The sequence below is a fragment of the Poromitra crassiceps genome (genome assembly GCF_964638095.1).
Source record: "Poromitra crassiceps genome assembly, chromosome: 14".
NCBI lineage: Eukaryota > Metazoa > Chordata > Actinopteri > Beryciformes > Melamphaidae > Poromitra > Poromitra crassiceps.
Window position 1 is genome coordinate 37728100 of NC_139633.1, and position 18748 is coordinate 37746847.

The following is an 18748-nucleotide window of genomic DNA, read 5'->3' on the forward strand; positions in this document are numbered from 1 at the left end:
AGACCCCTTCCTGGCTGTTGTTCATTGGCTAATAAGTCACACATTTTGGTCCTCCGCTGATGCCACTCTCTCTCTAAATTGCTCTGGTTGAGGAGGCGGATCCTACAGCTAACTAGTCTGTAGCTTGAACAGAGACATGGTAGACCCAGGCAGGGGATAGTTGTAACATTTTGGACATTTCTGTCTGTATCTTGGAGCTCTTTAAAGCCAGTGCATTCAAAATTGTATACAAACTAATTACATGTGTCTGCTATCACATAGTGTAGCTGTTACCTCTGCAACACACACAGAAAATGCATGGCTTAGTCTCAAACACAACGAGTGAAATGTTACAATCCACCCCATAGTCTGGGTTAGTTGTAACACACCTTGGGGTGAAATGTAACATTATGAAGTAAGGATTAAAACAAAAACTTAAGATATTGAAAGCTTTTTATTTAACAATTACTTTACTTTTTAACATACAGTAACTGGTGTGTGTGTGTGTGTGTGTGTGTGTGTGTGTGTGTGTGTGTCTCAAGTATGTTAGTTACTGTTATATAATAAAATTTAACAAATGTGCACCAGCTGAATATTAGTGTGCTTAATTGTCTTGCACTGTCAGTCAGCTCTACACTAGTCTCTCCCCAGACTCAAATATTACGTTGAATTGCTGCGCTCCGCATACTACATAAATTAGTCTGTACCACTTCACAGCCACTGCTGGGGTTTGGGGGCGCGTCTAGGGGGGTGAAATTGAATGAGTGACAGGTCGTAGCAGCAATGAGCAATGAGAGAGTGGTTCGAAAAATGGGCTGTGCCTCCCATGAGTGGGTTGACCTCGCGTCACCGCAAAGTCATTGCTGATTGGGCAGGACTGTATCCATCCCTAACATAACTAACTAACTAGTGCACTAACTAGTGCACTAACTAGTGCATAACCATCCCTGGCATATGACTGGCCAAGTGAACGGTTCCCTCCCATTACCAGCCGGCTGGGGGAAAGCGTCCCAGACCCAGAGAGAGCTCTGCAGCATGCAGTAACGTAGTGTATCAGACCCAGAGAGAGCTCTGCAGCATGCAGTAACATAGTGTATCAGACCCAGAGAGAGATCTGCAGCATGCAGTAACATAGTGTATCAGACCCAGACAGAGATCTGCAGCATGCAGTAACATAGTGTATCAGACCCAGAGAGAGCTCTGCAGCATGCAGTAACATAGTGTATCAGACCCAGAGAGAGCTCTGCAGCATGCAGTAACGTAGTGTATCAGACCCAGAGAGAGATCTGCAGCATGCAGAAACGTATTGTATCAGACCCAGAGAGAGATCTGCAGCATGCAGTAACGTAGTGTATCAGACCCAGAGAGAGATCTGCAGCATGCAGTAACGTAGTGTATCAGACCCAGAGAGAGATCTGCAGCATGCAGTAACGTAGTGTATCAGACCCAGAGAGAGATCTGCAGCATGCAGTAACATAGTGTATCAGACCGAGAGAGAGCTCTGCAGCATGCAGTAACCTAGTGTATCAGACCCAGAGAGAGCTCTGCAGCATGCAGTAACCTAGTGTATCAGACCCAGAGAGAGATCTGCAGCATGCAGTAACATAGTGTATCAGACCCAGAGATCTGCAGCATGCAGTAACATAGTGTATCAGACCCAGAGAGAGCTCTGCAGCATGCAGTAACCTAGTGTATCAGACCCAGAGAGAGCTCTGCAGCATGCAGTAACGTAGTGTATCAGACCCAGAGAGAGCTCTGCAGCATGCAGTAACATAGTGTATCAGACCCAGAGAGAGCTCTGCAGCATGCAGTAACCTAGTGTATCAGACCCAGAGAGAGCTCTGCAGCATGCAGTAACGTAGTGTATCAGACCCAGAGAGAGCTCTGCAGCATGCAGTAACGTAGTGTATCAGACCCAGAGAGAGCTCTGCAGCATGCAGTAACGTAGTGTATCAGACCCAGAGAGAGCTCTGCAGCATGCAGTAACGTAGTGTATCAGACCCAGAGAGAGATCTGCAGCATGCAGTAACGTAGTGTATCAGACCCAGAGAGAGCTCTGCAGCATGCAGTAACGTAGTGTATCAGACCCAGAGAGGCTCTGCAGCATGCAGTAACGTAGTGTATCAGACCCAGAGAGAGCTCTGCAGCATGCAGTAACGTAGTGTATCAGACCCAGAGAGAGCTCTGCAGCATGCAGTAACGTAGTGTATCAGACCCAGAAAGAGATCTGCAGCATGCAGTAACGTAGTGTATCAGACCCAGAGAGAGCTCTGCAGCATGCAGTAACGTAGTGTATCAGACCCAGAAAGAGATCTGCAGCATGCAGTAATGTAGTGTATCAGACCCAGAGAGAGATCTGCAGCATGCAGTAACATAGTGTATCAGACCCAGAGAGAGCTCTGCAGCATGCAGTAACGTAGTGTATCAGTATGTAATTAGTCCGGAGTGCTGGCAGGTGTGCATGGGTGAGTGAATCAGGGGAAAGGGCAAATGTGAGGTGAGGAGGATCATGGGAGTTGAAGTCCAGGGAGTCACTATTTTGTACAGTCAGGCTTTCTCTGCCAAGACTGAGTCATACTGAAATTCAAAGAAAACATAAATTCAATTACACATTTGCTTGGGGTAGTTTGTACGATTTGTTCATGTGTTACAACTGACCCAGACACTTGTAGCCATAGAGACAGTCTGCATGTCTGGGAACGCCAATACAGGCACTAGGAACGCCCACAATAGCTGGCTCAGCCTGGCTGGGGGCGTGGTCAGGGTGGGGTAAAAAACCCCGTTCTATCCATTCAGCAAAGTTAGAATTTGACTGATAGCCCAGCCCAGGCAGACACGATCGGGTATTTAACCACCGCAGTATACGCACATCTGAGCAGACGTCATGTGTTCTGCTCTAGAACCCCCAAACCTGTAGTTTAGAGCCGCAGCACCGTCTTTTGGTGAGTCAGCCCATGAGATATATCAGCGGTTTTACCCCACTCGCGCGCCAGCCGTTTAACATTTTGTGGGCGTTCCCAGACATGCGGACTGTCTCTATGAAGTAGCTTACCTTACAGCTAACAGCTAAAACATTAGCACTAACAATCTGCATGTAAAATAGCTACATAGACACATAATTAACATGAGTTAAGTTTGATGAGTTTAACTACAAAGCAGGCAATGCTATCAAAAAAATAAATTAACACGTTCACTGCCAATGACGTGTTTTTACGTCAAACAAAATCCATTTTTTTTTTTTGACGGTGGGACGTTGATCTAACCCTTTTACGTCTCCTATACCAGGATTGGAGGTATTGAATGTGTATAATCTATTTTACCGACCCACTGAGTGGCGACATGTCTCTCCACAGTAGAAAGAGGCGAGCCAAAACTGGAGGGAAAAGCGCGAGGAAGCCGTTCTCATACTGTAAAATGGATGGCGAAAACGCTTTCACTTTCGCGCTGACGCACAGCGGTGGCAACGGTGGGGGGTTCCAAGAATAGACTGGATGCACACTTTGAAACACGCACCATAAATAAGCCCAGAATCGCAAGAGCTTCATCAGAGCTCTCAACCGGACCGCCAAGAAACGAGTGAAACCCATCCAGCGAGCCCCATCCAGACTGCCAGGCAGCAGCAGCAGCAGCAACTCGTTTGTCACAGACCCGCTGCAGAGCCAAGGAGGGCGGAGGAGAACGCCCACGGAGGGAGGAGTTGGAAGCAGAGGGGGGTTTCCTGCTGTTATGGAGGAAATTACTGTTCAAAACTATTGTTTAGATGTCTGACGTCTTACTGATGCCAAAAATGAATGGTTAAAGTGACTGTTCTATCGAATTTCACAAAAAGCCGTTTATCTCTGAATAATTTTTCAGACGCTGAAACCATGCTGTATTCAACTGCTAATGCTTACATAACTACTAACTCTACAAACTAACTATTTTAGACAGAGAAAGCACACATTCTATTAGTTCTTTTGAGATATTGTGTGTTCACAAAATCTTAGCAGAAAAGAATCCTCGGGTCTTGAAAGATAAGCCAGAATCCTCAAAAAAAAACTCTGGCAGAACCTACCTACAGTAAAAAAAAAAACGGCTGGCAGTGAATGTGTTAAGTAAAAAAATATACTTTCTTACCTCAAAATTAGTTTTTTCCTCCTAAAATTGGCTATATCTGCCACAGGCTGCTACTTCCTCACATGTGGACTAAGGACTAAACTGAGCATGTGCAGAGTGAATCAGGTGATTCATAACTTGCTCCTGATTGGAGGAATGGAAAGTGTTACAACCAGTGTTGGGCAAGTTACTTTTAATTAGTAACTTAGTTACAGTTACTAGTTACTGCTCTGAAAAGTAACTCAGTTACTTTAAGTTACTCGTTACTTTCCAGGTAACTTAGTTACTAGGAAAGTTACTTTTGAGTTACTTTTTTTTTAACTCTCAATTATCTTATTAATGCACACACATTATTTTGGGGTTGCTGTAGCACAGTGTGGGACAAGACAACATTGAGGCATATTTATTATTGCCTTCAAAAAGTAGCCAGTACACTTTTGGCACTGTATAATTAACAACTGTATCAATAGTCTATAATATCCTGGCTGAACAACATAAACACTGTGGTTACCATTTGTAAAAGCGGAGTGACAGTGAGCAGCAGAGCCCAGCGCTGCCTGCAGATAGGGACAGAGCAGAGCCTCAAAGCAGCCGCTCGTCGCGGCTGCCTTTAATAGCAGTTCATCTCCAAAAGGCAGCAGACTTGCAGGCATTTTTTCCCCATTTCATGACCAAACAACGCGAAACACACCGTGAACACCCTCCAACGCGAGGGGAATCTGTAAGTGAGAGACGAGTGCTGTGCTTGCCTGGTGCAGCAGGGCACTGGTGACAGACAGCCTGAGAGAAGCGAGGAGGAGAGGGCTCCATGCTGCTGACTCGCTGAGCGGTGTGAAGTGAACACCGCTACCGTACACAACACAGCTCGCGCAAAATGACCCGTTTCACTATCAGAATTTGGTCCAGTAACATTAGAAAATATAGAAGTGCCGCACGATTAGCCTACTTCCTCATCAGACCGCCGTCAGACTCGCATTTTCCTCTCTACCCTCGCTGCTGTAGGTCCCGCACAGAATCGTGGAGTAACGAGTAACGAGCCTGTTTAAACCGCAATAATTGTAAGTACGTTACGTTACTGATGAAGTAATTCGTTACAGTACTCGTTACCGCAAAAAGTAACTTAGTTACTGTAACGCGTTACTTAATAACGCGTTAGTCCCAACACTGGTTACAACTGACCCATGTTACAACTATCCCCGGTCTTCCACAGTTACTTGTGTAAAAAAACGACTCTGGTAAAAGTAGAAGTACTGATTCAACTATTTACTCAAGTAAAAGTAAAAAAGTACAGGCTATAAAATGTACTCAATGAGTAAAAGTAAAAAAAAGTATTTTTACCGGATGTTTCTGTGCAAAGCTACATGTAACTGAACCTCACATCATATATTAATAATATAATTTGAAGACTATTGAACTTAAAATATCCCCTACAAACGTGTTTTTATACATCTTAAAACTCTGTGCTGTAGTTTTTTCACAGAAACAGTCAAATTATTCCATTCAAATCCTTAAAATGACATCTATTCCTCCCTCATTCATATTTGCAGGATATATGAATATGCAAATCATTAATCACAAAAGTGTAACTGTTGGATACAAGGTGTCTCCTACTTTATTGAAGCCTCTGGATACAAACACTGAGTTTTGAAAACACAAGACAAGATGTAACTATACCCTGCTTGTCCTGTGTTTCTTTAGTGTCTGATCAGACAACTATTACGCCAAGAGACTTGGAAAAAGAAAAAGCTACACTGCCAGAGAAGTAGCCTACTGATTCAACTACATGTATTTACTCAAGTAAAAGTAAAAAAAGTACAGGCTATGAAATTTACTCAATGAGTAAAAGTAAAAAGTATTTTTACCGGATGTTTCTGTGCAAAGCTAACTGAACCTCACATCATATATTAATAATATAATTTGAAGACTATTGAACTTAAAATATCCCCTACAAACGTGTTTTTATACATCTTAAAACTCTGTGCTGTAGTTTTTCCACAAAAACAGTCAAATTATCCCATTAAAATCCTTAAAATGACATCTATTGCTCCCTCATTCATATTTGCAGGATATATGAATATGCAAATCATTAATCACAAAAGTTTAACTGTTGGATACAAGGTGTCTCCTACTTTATTGAAGCCTCTGGAGCACATACAAACACTGAGTTTTGAAAACAGAAGACAAGATGTAACTATACCCTGCTTGTCCTGTGTTTCTTTCTCTAGTGTCTGATCAGACAACTATTACGCCAAGTAAACAAGAGACTTGGAAAAAGAAAAAGCTACACTGCCAGAGCGTCTGGCTCGTTCGAGTCTGCAGTGTTGACAACTTCAACCTCACTTTCAGCGGCATCGCTCATGTTGCTGGTTCCTCTGGCTGACATGAACATCACTATTCACAGACGCAATTTCTCAGCGCGACCGAGTGTCCGTCTCTCGTCTTTCTTATGGCAGCGTTGTCACGTTTGGTGTGTGGTTCTGATACATCGATACATGATGTGGTCTGGTGGCTGGACTGTGCACTTCTTTTCCAGGTTATGTCAACGCCCCCTTAGGAGACTGTCTAGCCAATGAAGTTTCGTAACATTGACAGAGAGCCAATCACAAGCTGACATTTAGGGGACCGGACGAGTGCCATTCCATACTATTGGCGGAGCCTGGAATGAGCTATCTCTATTCATTATGCCCCGTTTCTTCTCTGTCTTTCTTTAATCGTTGTTGTTGTGCATTAAAACTAAAGTAACAAGCTTGTTTTGAAAATGTAAGGAGTAGAAAGTACAGATACTTGTGTTAAAATGTAGGGAGTAAAAGTAAAAACTTGTCAGAAAAATAAATACTCAGCAGTAGATACCCGGAAAATCTACTTAAGTACAGTAATGAAGTATGGTACTTCGTTACTTCCCATCTCTGGACCCAGGTTCCTTCCACATGTGTCATGCACTCATGAAAGGTCAGCGGTAACAAGGTCAAAGTTGAAATAATTTGAACGTGGAGCGCAGCGCTCGGTGGCAAATTTGAACGCTGTGTATTTATTTTATTTTGTGACGCTAAGTGTAGCACTGCTGCTGTACCATTGTTTTCCCATGGAGAGCAGTGCCACCCAACGATATGCAGCAGCGCTCTGCCCATAGGAAAACAACAGCACACCCGGGGGTGTTGAGCAGTTTTACAGGGGAGCATGTAGGGTTTTGTCCTTCATGTGACATTTTTGGCATTTGGACTTTCAAACATTAATCGTCCCTAATTAAAAATCTGGCTCTGCACGGTCGCACATAAGATGGCATAGCTGTGGCCCAACAGAATTTGCTGACTCACACACAGAGATTCTTATTATATTATTCCTATCATGATTATTACTTAGACTACTCTACTTTAGCACCTCTGTGGAGGAACGATATATAAGCACTGCAGTATAAACCGGAAATTAATTTTACACCACTAATTGACAGTATTATGAGCCACACAATAAAGAAGAAGAAAAAAGAAGAGAAAACTGCAAACAATATAAATAAAACATTTGCCATTTACCCCCCTTTTGTTGTTGTTGTTTCATAGTCATGATTCATATCTTAGCTGGTTGGCTTGCTTCCAGGATTCAAACTTTATAAGAATGTTCTGAAACGAATGAATGGGAAATTCACTTCCTGGAACCGGAGCCATTCAAAAGTGAGAACTGCCAGTCAGATGAGGGCGCTATTATCTGCAAGCTCACAGTTACAGCATCAATAGTATGGTCAACTAATCCTAATGTCTTCTCATCAGGGAGCAACGATGGCGACACCTGTAGAGCTGCTCTTGGGAACTTTGGATGATTTGGGAGATGACGAGTTCAAGAGGTTCAAGTGGTTCCTACAGCAGACTGGCATCCTAGACATCCCAGCCATCCCAAAGAGCCGCCTGGAGAAGGCAGACAGGCTGGACACAGTAGATCACATGTTCCAGACCTACAGCGAATACACTCTGGAGGTGACCAAAGAGGTTCTGAGGAAGATCCTCAAGAATGATCTACTGCAACGATTATTAAAAACCAGTTCAGGACCCGAAGGTAAGTAATGGGACAATTATAAAATGCGACTTTATGCAAGCATGCATCACATAAAATGATTTGTAAGATATGACATATATGACAAAATTATTTAAAAACACTTTTTGCCAACAATGTATATAGAGTGTGAGTCCACAGTTAATCACGATTAATCGCACAATTAATTTGATCTGTTGTAAATCTACCTTAAACCGAGGTACCTTAAACCTGACATTTTCTTGTGCCAGTTAACAACACTTGAGAGTTTTGTGCAAACATACACTATTGCATGGGGAGTAGCTATTATCATTAGCTATTATCATTAGTATGGGTAAGTATTTGGCCATTGGTATTGTTATTATTGCTAGTAGTTACTGGGAATACGCAGTAACTAGTCTGTCTACTCTGTCTCTCTCAAATATACAGTATATATATATATATATATATATATATATATATTCAATCATGAGAGACCAGTGGGTAAAGTTTAACAAGCGAGCTTTATTCACGAATGGCATGGCGGTTAGTTCTATGGCACGAAATGGCATGGCAACTAATTCTATTGCATGGCAGCATGGCAACTGATTCTTTGGCATAATGACTCCGTGGTAAGATGCCTCTCTTCTTGTGGTGAGAGAGGAGGGCATCTGCTCAGACTAGGATAGAGAATCCCCCCCTGTAGGGAATTCTTCAGGAGTCAAGACGTTGGTGGTGGACTGGGGAGGTGGGTGGGGCGAAACGCAGCTTCAGAGGAGGGGATACGACCTGCCCAGGTACAGCGACCATGGAGGTGAAGGATCAGGGAAAGAGGATGATGACGCGCTGATAGGGGTGTCACAATACACTAATTTCACGATACGATACCATACACGATATTGGGTTCACGATAACGATACGATACGATATTTTAACAATATTCTTTTTAACATAACAAAAGTAAATAATTTTTATGTATTTAGTTATCATTTATTTAACCATGTGAGTCCCATTGAAATCGAAACCTCTTTTCAAGGGAGCCCTGGGAAAATACTTTCATTTGAAATACACAAAATACAAAACAAATGCTGTTTTTGGAAATTGTTATTATAATAACTATAAAACAACATGGAAGATAATGCTTCTCTTGCAATAGAATGTGTCACACTGTCACAAACTAAATGTTTGTTGCATGGTGAAAGAAAAATAAAGTAATCTATTTCTTAAATAACTCATGCTCAATGGTCCCTAAACTTATGTACCCCTTGAGCTGTTTTGCCATCCCAGTAGTAGTCTACCCCCTCACTCGTGCGTGTTGATTCTGCTAAATTTGTTCTATTATTATTCAGGAGCAAAAAAAAAAAAAAAAAAAAAAAAAAAATTCTCTGACGATACGCATATCGTGACGTTTCGATATCGCGATATATCGTGCGACGAAATATTGTGACACCCCTACGCGCTGAGCATGGCTATATGTACTGCCACCTCATAGCCTCCGCAGTGACGTCATATTGGCATGTTGACAGGGGCTGATTGGCTATTGAGGATGGGGTGATGAGTCACACGTCATAACGGACGTCACACTAGGATTACACTTGACTGGGAGCTGATGCCTATTGTGATGTGAGGTAACATGACTGGTCTTCATCTTGAAACTAGGTCGAGACCAAAGACAGGGGGGGAAAGAGAGAGGGGGGAGAGAGCAGGCACGCAGCTGCTCTTGTCTGCACACACTGTGGCTCGAGAGATGTGGAGGATAGCACAGTTAACTTCACAGAGTGCAGCCTGAGAGATGTGTATTCCCAGTAACTAGTAGGGATGGGCATTTCTAGCAAAAACACTATTCGAAATTCGCTGGCCAAAGTCGACTTTTAATCGAAATTCGAAAATAAATAAATAAATGTAAAAAAAAAAAAAATGTAATTTAAAATAAATAAATTGTGAGTTAAATGTTGCATTGTCTCCCCTGATTCTAAGTCTAAGGCTTTATTAATTAATAGAAAAAGCTTCTGCTGTGGATTTTTAGCTCAAACAAGCATTGCACCACTGAAGTAAAGAACATGTTACATGACATTGACATTTTCGAAAATAAAAAACAGTTTTGACAATCATGAGTGGTTCATTAAATATTTAGTAGGCTCAGGTCTGAGTGCCAAAGGGGTGCCAAAGTCACCCCCTCTCCCTCTTCATGGGATTTCATCCGCCATTCATTTTTCCATAAACCTTGCTTAAAATGCTTATAAAAATTGTTTTACTTGCTCAAACCAAGCGATTCGACTATACTTAGAATCAGGGCAGACAATGCAACATTTCACCAAAAAAAAAAAAAATCCCCCGAATTTCGACTTTCAATAATAAAAGTCGACCTTGATAATAACAACGATTATTCGAAAATTCGAAATTCGATGCCCATACCTAGTAACTAGTAGCAATAATAACAATACCAATGGCCAAATACGTACCCATACTAATGATAATAGCTAATGATAATACTACCCATGCAACAGTGCATATTTGAACAAAGCTCTCAAGTGTTTTTAACTGGCACAAGAAAATACCAGATTTAAGGTACCTCCGTTTACGGAAGATTTAGAACCGATTAAAAAAAAGAGTGAGATTAATTTGCGATTAATCGTGATTAACTATGGAGAATCATGCAATTAACTCATTCTCTGCCAAAGACGTACTCGGACGTACTTTTTACAATGGCGTTCTGTGCCAAGGACGTACTCGGACGTACTTTCATGTTTTGGCTGTTTACATTACATCAGACACTTTCCCAGCCTGTGACATTGTTTCAAGTCAAACTGATAAAAGCAACCCGCTAGTTTAGTATTTATGGGTGGAGCCTGTGGTCGAAACAGACTCCGATCCAGAGTTCTCGGCTGGCGACGATGGTGAGGAAGACGCCAGCGTTTTTGTTGTTGCTACGAAGGCTCCCCTTCACAGCGTTCTGACACGGATGAATCGGAGGAGGAGAAATGGGTGCCACTTGGAGCGATGACGATGGTAAAAAGTAGCCTATTTTTTGTATCGTGTTTGAGATGAAATGATCACACACAACATTCGAGTATAATTGTCACGCATTGTTTATAACTTATGCCGCCGGCATGACTCGCTTCACGTTTCCTCTTGCCAGCTTGCCAGCTTGCCAGCTTGCCAGCTTGAGAGCTCTGTCACACTCAAGGGAAGGGGAATCACATGGATACGTCAAACCGCGTCACACACCCGTCCCCAGCAACCAAGGCGAAACATGTGTCACATAAACATTTCAAAGTTTACAGCACTAACGTAGCTATTGTGTGATCTTCTGTGCTAACGTTAGTTATGAGAGGTAACGTGACAGCAGGTAACGTTACAGCACTCGTTATTCCTGTGTGTGTGTGTGTGTGTGTGAGAGAGAGAGAGAGAGAGAGAGAGAGAGAGAGAGAGAGAGAGAGAGAGAGAGAGAGAGAGTGTGAGTGTGACCACAAGGGTTCGTTCCATTTGTTTATGCTTTTATCAAGCTAAGCTAAAAATCCACATGGCAACTGTAAAATACATTATCTTATTTTTTATTTTTTATTTTTTTATTTGGGAAAACAAATACTGTATATGTCTGATGTGTCACTGAGGCAAAAAATAAAAGGCTCAAAAGAGAGTTCTGCTTGAAACGGTGTCATTCACTAAAAACCTATTTTTCTCCTATTTCTGTTACAAAGGAGGGCATTTTTAGTGAAAACAAGCTAACTTCCACTGCTTGTAACTAAACAAGGAAACATGGTCGAGTTTCAGTTTTTTACAAGGGGTAAGAAGAGAGTCTCTGCTTTATTGTGAGATATGTTGTGTAATTTTATTCCTAGCACAGAATATTCTGTGGGTCCTGGAAGATCAGGAAATATGCTCAAAATCCTGGCACTGGGAGCACACAGACCGAAATGACCCTGGCAGAGAATGAGTTAATAGCGATTAAATATTTTAATCGATTGACAGCCCTAAATGAAATGTATATAGAGTGTGAGTCTGCTTTCATTAGCCTATGTCCAGACAATAGATTTGTGAAGAGGGGCAGGCTGCCATTTTAGTATAGAAAGTATCTGCTTGTTCAACACAAAAGTTGCCAACACAAACAATAAAGCACAGATTGTAGGAATTATCAGCACAGTGGAAAAGTGTCTATAGAGAATCTGATTGGTTGCATCAACCTCCCTGTTGCATGACCCTCACCCTAACTCCCTGTTGAGTAATAATAACTGACTGTACAACAGCTTATACCTTCAACTCCATTAAACGCCAGGATGAGCTTACTAAATAAATTCATGTTTAGAATATGGACAGGAAATATTAGCATTACTCATAATTACTATACCATTCTCTCATTGTTGTCTGTTCATTCAGAGATGCTTGCAGAGTGCCGGACTAAACACAAATCCAACTTGAAGAAGAAGTTTCAGCGTTTGTTTGAGGGAATCACAAACTCAGAAAAGTTGATACTTCTGAATGAGATCTTCACAGAGCTCTTCCTCACAGAGGAAGAGACTGGAGAGGCCGACAATGAACATGAATTCAGGAAGATTGAAACGGCATCCAGGAAACCAGTGATTCCAGAAAACACAATCAAAAGTGAAGACATCTTTAAACCCTTACCTGGAAGAGATGAACCAACCAGAACAGTGCTGACAAAGGGAGTGGCTGGCATTGGGAAAACAGTCTTAACACAGAAGCTCACTCTGGACTGGACTGAAGACAAAGCCAACCAGGATATGCAATTCATATTTCCAATCCCTTTCCGAGATTTGAATCAGCTGAAAGAGAAACAGTTCAGCTTGGTGAAACTTCTTCACCACTTCTTTCCTGAGACCAAAAAAGCAGGAATCTGCAGGTTTGACAAATTCCCAGTTATGTTCATCTTTGATGGTCTGGATGAGTGTAGACTTCCTCTAGACTTCAAGAACAACGAGTTCCTGGATGATGTTACACAGTCAACCTCAGTGGAGGTGTTGCTGACAAACCTCATCAAGGGGAATCTGCTTCCGCTTGCTCACATCTGGATAACCACACGACCTGCAGCAGCCAGTCAGATCCCTTCTGAGTACATTGACATGGTAACAGAGGTGAGAGGCTTCAATGACCAACAGAAAGAAGACTACTTCAGGAAGAGTTTCAGAGATGTTGAGCAGCAGGCCAACACAATCATCTCCCACATCAAGAATTCAAGGAGCCTCCACAACATGTGCCACATCCCAGTGTTCTGCTTGATCACTGCTAAAGTTCTGAAGCATCTGTTGAAAACCTGTGACACAGAAAACCTGCCCAAGACCCTGACTGCGATGTACATCCACTTCCTGGTGGTTCAGTCCAAATTGCAGAGTGCAAAGTATCACGAGGGAACTGAGACAGATCCACACTGGACACAGAACAGGGACATGATTCTCTCTCTGGGAAAACTGGCTTTTGAGCAGCTGGAGGAAGGCCACCTGATCTTCTATGAAGAAGACCTGAAACAGTGTGGTATTGATATCAGAAAAGCCTCAGTGTACTCTGGAGTCTTCACACAGATCTTTAAAGAGGAGTGGGGGCTGCACCAGGACCAGTTCTTCTGCTTTGTCCATCTGAGCATTCAAGAGTTTATGGCTGCTGTTCATGTCATGTTCTCATTCAAGACTGGTGTCAATCCACTGTCAGAAGCCTCCAGGTTGTCTAGGCTACTCAGACCCAGATCAGCAGTAAAATATCTCTACCAGAGTGCTGTGGACAAGGCCTTACTGAGTCCAAATGGACATCTGGACTTGTTCCTCCGCTTCCTCCTGGGCCTTTCACTGGAGACCAATCAGACTCTCCTACGAGGCCTGCTGCCACAGACAAGAAGTAGCTCACAGACCAATCAGGAAACAGTCCAGTACATCAAGAAGAAGATCAAGAAGAATCCCTCTGCAGAGACAAACATCAATCTGTTCCACTGTCTGAATGAGTTGAATGACCATTCTCTAGTGGAGGAGATCCAACAGTACCTGAGATCAGGAAGTCTCTCTACGGTCAAAATCTCCCCTGCTCAGTGGTCGGCTCTGGTCTTCATCTTACTGTCATCAGAAGAAGAGCTGGACGAGTTTGACCTGAAGAAATACTCTGCTTCAGACAAGGCTCTTCTGAGGCTGCTGCCAGTGGTCAAAGCCTCGAATAAAGCTATGTAGGTTCATACATAACTGGGTAGATCAAATATATTAAATAAAATATATATACATTTTCAAATGTGTTGTATATCTCTCTCACCAATTCTTCTTCAGGCTGAGTGGCTGTCAGCTGTCAGAGAGAAGCTGTGAAGCTCTGGCCTCAGTGCTCAGCTCCCAGTCCTCCAGTCTGAGAGAGCTGGACCTGAGTGACAACATCCTGAAAGATGCAGGTGTGAAGCTGATCTCTGCTGGACTGGAGAGTCCACACTGTAGACTGGAGACTCTCAGGTGAGTATTCCTCTTCGTGTTCAACAGACAACCATTTAAATCCTGATTCACATACACGTTACTATCAGCAATTATCACACGGCTTTGTTGAATGCTTGATTCTGATTGGTCGATCACGGCATTCTGCAGTCTGTTATTTCTGTGTATTAGACCATTGCTTATAACAGACAATTCTGATGACAGACTCCGGAGGCCGTGGGTCATATCAATCTGCAGAAAGAAGTCCAGTAAATGCTGTTGCTTTAATAATCAAATTAACAAGGGGAGTGCCTCTCCTAGTTACATTTTGATTTCTTTAGTTAGTAACCGTGTAATAAGCTGGATGATGTACAGCTCACATAAACACATATCATGTAGAGGATTATCTCTGTTCATGTCATTTTAAAACCAATTGTGAATCCAATATTTACCAAGACTTCCTAGTCTATGTGAATTACTTTCCATGATATGTGAATTACTTTCCATGATATGTGAATTACTTTCCATGATATGTGAATTACTTTCCATGATATGTGAATTACATTCCATGAGGACCTCTCCTTGGATTCAGATTCAGATTCAGATGACTTTATTTATCTCAGAAGGACAATTCATTTTCACAGCCTACCCAACACCTTAAAAGCTCACAGGCGAGGAACAAATACTCCTGACAGACATGACAAGACATAACGTAACAGCATGACATAACAAACTAGAACGAATGCAACGCAGACTTATGCCTCCGCCATTAGTTCATTCTTGAGTCCAAATCGCCATTTGAGGCAAATTGGAAGAAATTCCGTCAAGGCGCTCCTGAGATGTTGCGTTACAGAGCTTGGAAATTGGGTGTGTGAGGTCACAGTGACCTTGAACTTTGACTACCAAAATGTAATCAGTTCATCCTTGAGTCCAAGTGGACGTTTGAGGCAAATTCGAAGAAACTCCATCAAGGCATTCCTGATATATTGCATTAACAAGCTTGAAAATGGCATTCGAGAGGTCACAGTGACCTTGACCTTTGATCACCAAAATGTAATCCGTTCATCCTTGCGCCCAACTCGACGTTTGAGCCAAATTGGCAGAAATTCCATCAAGCCGTTCTTGAGATATCGCTTTAACGAACTTGGGAATGGCAATAATACATATTTATTAATGGTGCATCTGTTACACTTATTAGATTAACGAGGAGTCCAACTTGTGCCAACACATTTGTTTTATTTATTTTCATCCGGGTGCTGTGAAACACACAATACACACACAGATTAGCTCAGCTAGCTCTTGTCTCGTTGTCACTGTTCACCCACGTAGCCTTCTGAATCTAACCTGGTTTCCTGTCTGGCAAATGATGACATCATATCATATTCCAATTCCAACTTATGACATTATCACATTAACAACAGTTTCTCATATAGCCGTAATAATATTCACTTCAATTCACACTTCTTTAGACAACATATTTCAATTGGCACATAAACACATTCAATAATCCCCAAAATATATTCTAAACACATGGTCATTAATTCCCATTAATCTATATTATTATTTTAAATCCCTTTAATTATTCAACTCTACCCAAAATCAATATTCTCTATAATACTATATTTATCAGCAACCCTCGTGTGGTCTTCGTCTTTTAGTCACACCGAGGGCGTTCGAGTCAATTTGACCCGGCTCAAGTTCAACCATTCTAAAGTCGTTATAAACCCCAAAAATCCTACTAATCATAGTTTGTTCTTCATTTTAATAAAGAGCTACTCAAGTTTATTTATTATCTCCGCGAGGAGATTATGAGATTGTCGCTGTCAGTCGTCTGTCTGTCTGTGCGTCTGTGCGTACGTGTGTTCGTGCGTGCGTGTGTTCCTCCCGGATCTCGAGAACCATTGGTCGGATCTACTTCAAACTTTGGGAGTGTACTAAGGAGTACGTGATGGAGTACAGTGACCTGTTTTCGTGCAATTCGGTATAGCGCCACCTACTGGCAACACAGTGCGTGTGTTCCTTGTGTGTTCCTCCCGGATCTCCAGAACCGTTGGTCGGATCTACTTCAAACTTTAGGAGTGTACTAAGGAGTACGTGACGGAGAACAGTGACCTGTTTTCGTGCAATTCGGCATAGCGCCACCTACTGGCAACACAACAAGTGGTTTATCTAGAGAACCCCTGGTCCGATCAACTTCAAACTCGGGGAGTGCGCTTAGGGGGACCCAACGGAGTGCAGGGAGCTGAATTCCAGGCAATTCGGCATAGCGCCACCTACTGGCAACAAAATGCTTATCTCAACAACTCTTTCCCGGGGTTTCTCGGAGAAAATTCCGCCCACACAGGTGCAAGAGAGGTGACCTGTAGCTAAAAATAGCAAAAAAGTATCAAAACATACTGTCAACTCTGAGTGAACTTTCATTGTGTGTGTGTGTGTGTGTGTGTGTGTGTGTGTGTGTGTGTGTGTGTGTGTGTCATAATGCAATGTTTACTAGAAAATGCCAATATGTTTAACATTTTCAAAGAAAGAAATTGTCTAAATTTCACTTCTGACCCCTTTTAGCCTCCACTTTCAATGGCCGGGTCAAATTGACCCGAAGACCATGGGTGTTATATGTTGATGCAGGGGGTGGTTAGCAAATGCATGAAATGTACCATTTTCATATCACATGTTTAGTACAGTAAATGAGCCAAGCAGAATAAGTTTCATAGAGAAAAAAATATTTTAACATACTTTTCCTTGATGTTGAAATTCTAAAACGGGTCAGATTGACCCGAAGACCATGCAAGGGTTAACAATCACTGCAACTAATGCCCTGCAACATCATTACTGTTCACTGGAATACAACCCTCTTCCATCCCAATACAACATGAGGTAACCCAGTAACCATTACATTCAAGATAGCATTTACAGTCTCTTTCTAAACACTACTAGCACATGAATCAAACCATAACAAACTCCATGTACCATCATCCATACACACATTCACACCCATACATCCCAAACAGCTGTTAAACTACGTTAATACCTTTCCCCTTGCATATTTTACCAGGGCTACTGCAACATCATGCTAATGTTAGCTATTGAGATCGCCAAGCTAACAGGTTAGCGCTTAGCTAATAATGCTAGTCATATCCCCATTCATGCATCTAAACACACACTCACGCCACCCAGTCGCCTATTCACACTGTATGTTGTTATCTGTCTTAACCGTAATTCAACTCTTACCTGTGAAACACACAATACACACACAGATTAGCTCAGCTAGCTCTTGTCTCGTTGTCACTGTTCACACACGTAGGCCCAATTCCAATCCGCCCCCTTACTGCCTCAAGCCCTTAGAGGCGCGTTCACGTGAAGGGAGTGAGGGCTTAGGGATGTCCCACAGTGAAATCGCAAAGTGAATGAGGGCTCAGAGTGAGCCCTTTCTGCCCCCTTACCGTAAGGGAGCAGCTATGGCCACTTACGGAAAGGGAATTGCCCACAATGCATAGCGTTGTGACGTATAAAACAGGGAAGGCTGCAAATATCTGTCAAAAAAATAAAAGAACACACGCGCGAAACGCGGTGTTTGCGAGTGCGCTGGAATGCCTTAATTGACAATGAAACATTACATTAATAGGGATTTCAGATTAGACAAAAATATTATATCAGAGGAATGCAAGTAGTTATTTTACACAATCCTAGAATAATCATCGATCATTTCTATTACAATTGCAATCCACAACTTTTTTGATGAATGAGAAAAAAAATTACAGAATCTGTATTGTACAGTATTGACATTGTGTATAATGTTGGGTGACATGTCATTATTATGCTTATTTTAATTATAATTACACATGTTGCAGATTGCAGATTTTGCAGTAGGCTACATTTATTTTTAAATGACCTGTTGTCCAGAGCCTGGATGAGAACAGACTCATCGGGGAGTCTATCCCTCAAAGCATCTTGACAATAAACAATATATAGCGAACCCCAAACCTGCCAGAGTCAACATCATCTTGTCAAGTGCAAAGGGCTCTGCTGTCCCAATCCTCCTATTTATCCAATGTGGATCCCTTCCACACTTGATGACTCAACCACTTTCAGATGGCGGCCATTAGAGGGACTGAGGGTTCAGGGCTTGAGTCTTTAGGGGGCGGATTGGAATTGGGCCGTAGCCTTCTGAATCTAACCTGGTTTCCTGTCTGGCTCGTGGGGTTGTAAACAGAACACGCAGGGACGCCCGCGCCCTCTACTGTCCATTTACCGGCATAACACATCACAGACAACATTATTCA

At 42.3% G+C, this 18748-nt stretch overlaps 2 protein-coding genes across 2 annotated transcripts in view; one reads left to right on the plus strand and one right to left on the minus strand.

Annotated features, from left to right (window-relative positions):
* Nucleotides 1–18748, minus strand: part of LOC310789558 (NLR family CARD domain-containing protein 3-like) — a 708349-nt gene that overhangs the window by 410854 nt on the left and 278747 nt on the right. The window lies entirely within an intron of this gene.
* On the plus strand, nucleotides 7845–14341 carry LOC310789524 (protein NLRC3-like; the record flags this gene model as incomplete). The annotated part of the gene is made up of 3 exons (XM_083651160.1): nucleotides 7845–8118; nucleotides 12451–14076; nucleotides 14337–14341. 3 exons carry the CDS (start codon nucleotides 7845–7847, stop codon nucleotides 14339–14341), a joined length of 1905 nt encoding a protein of 634 aa, XP_083507286.1.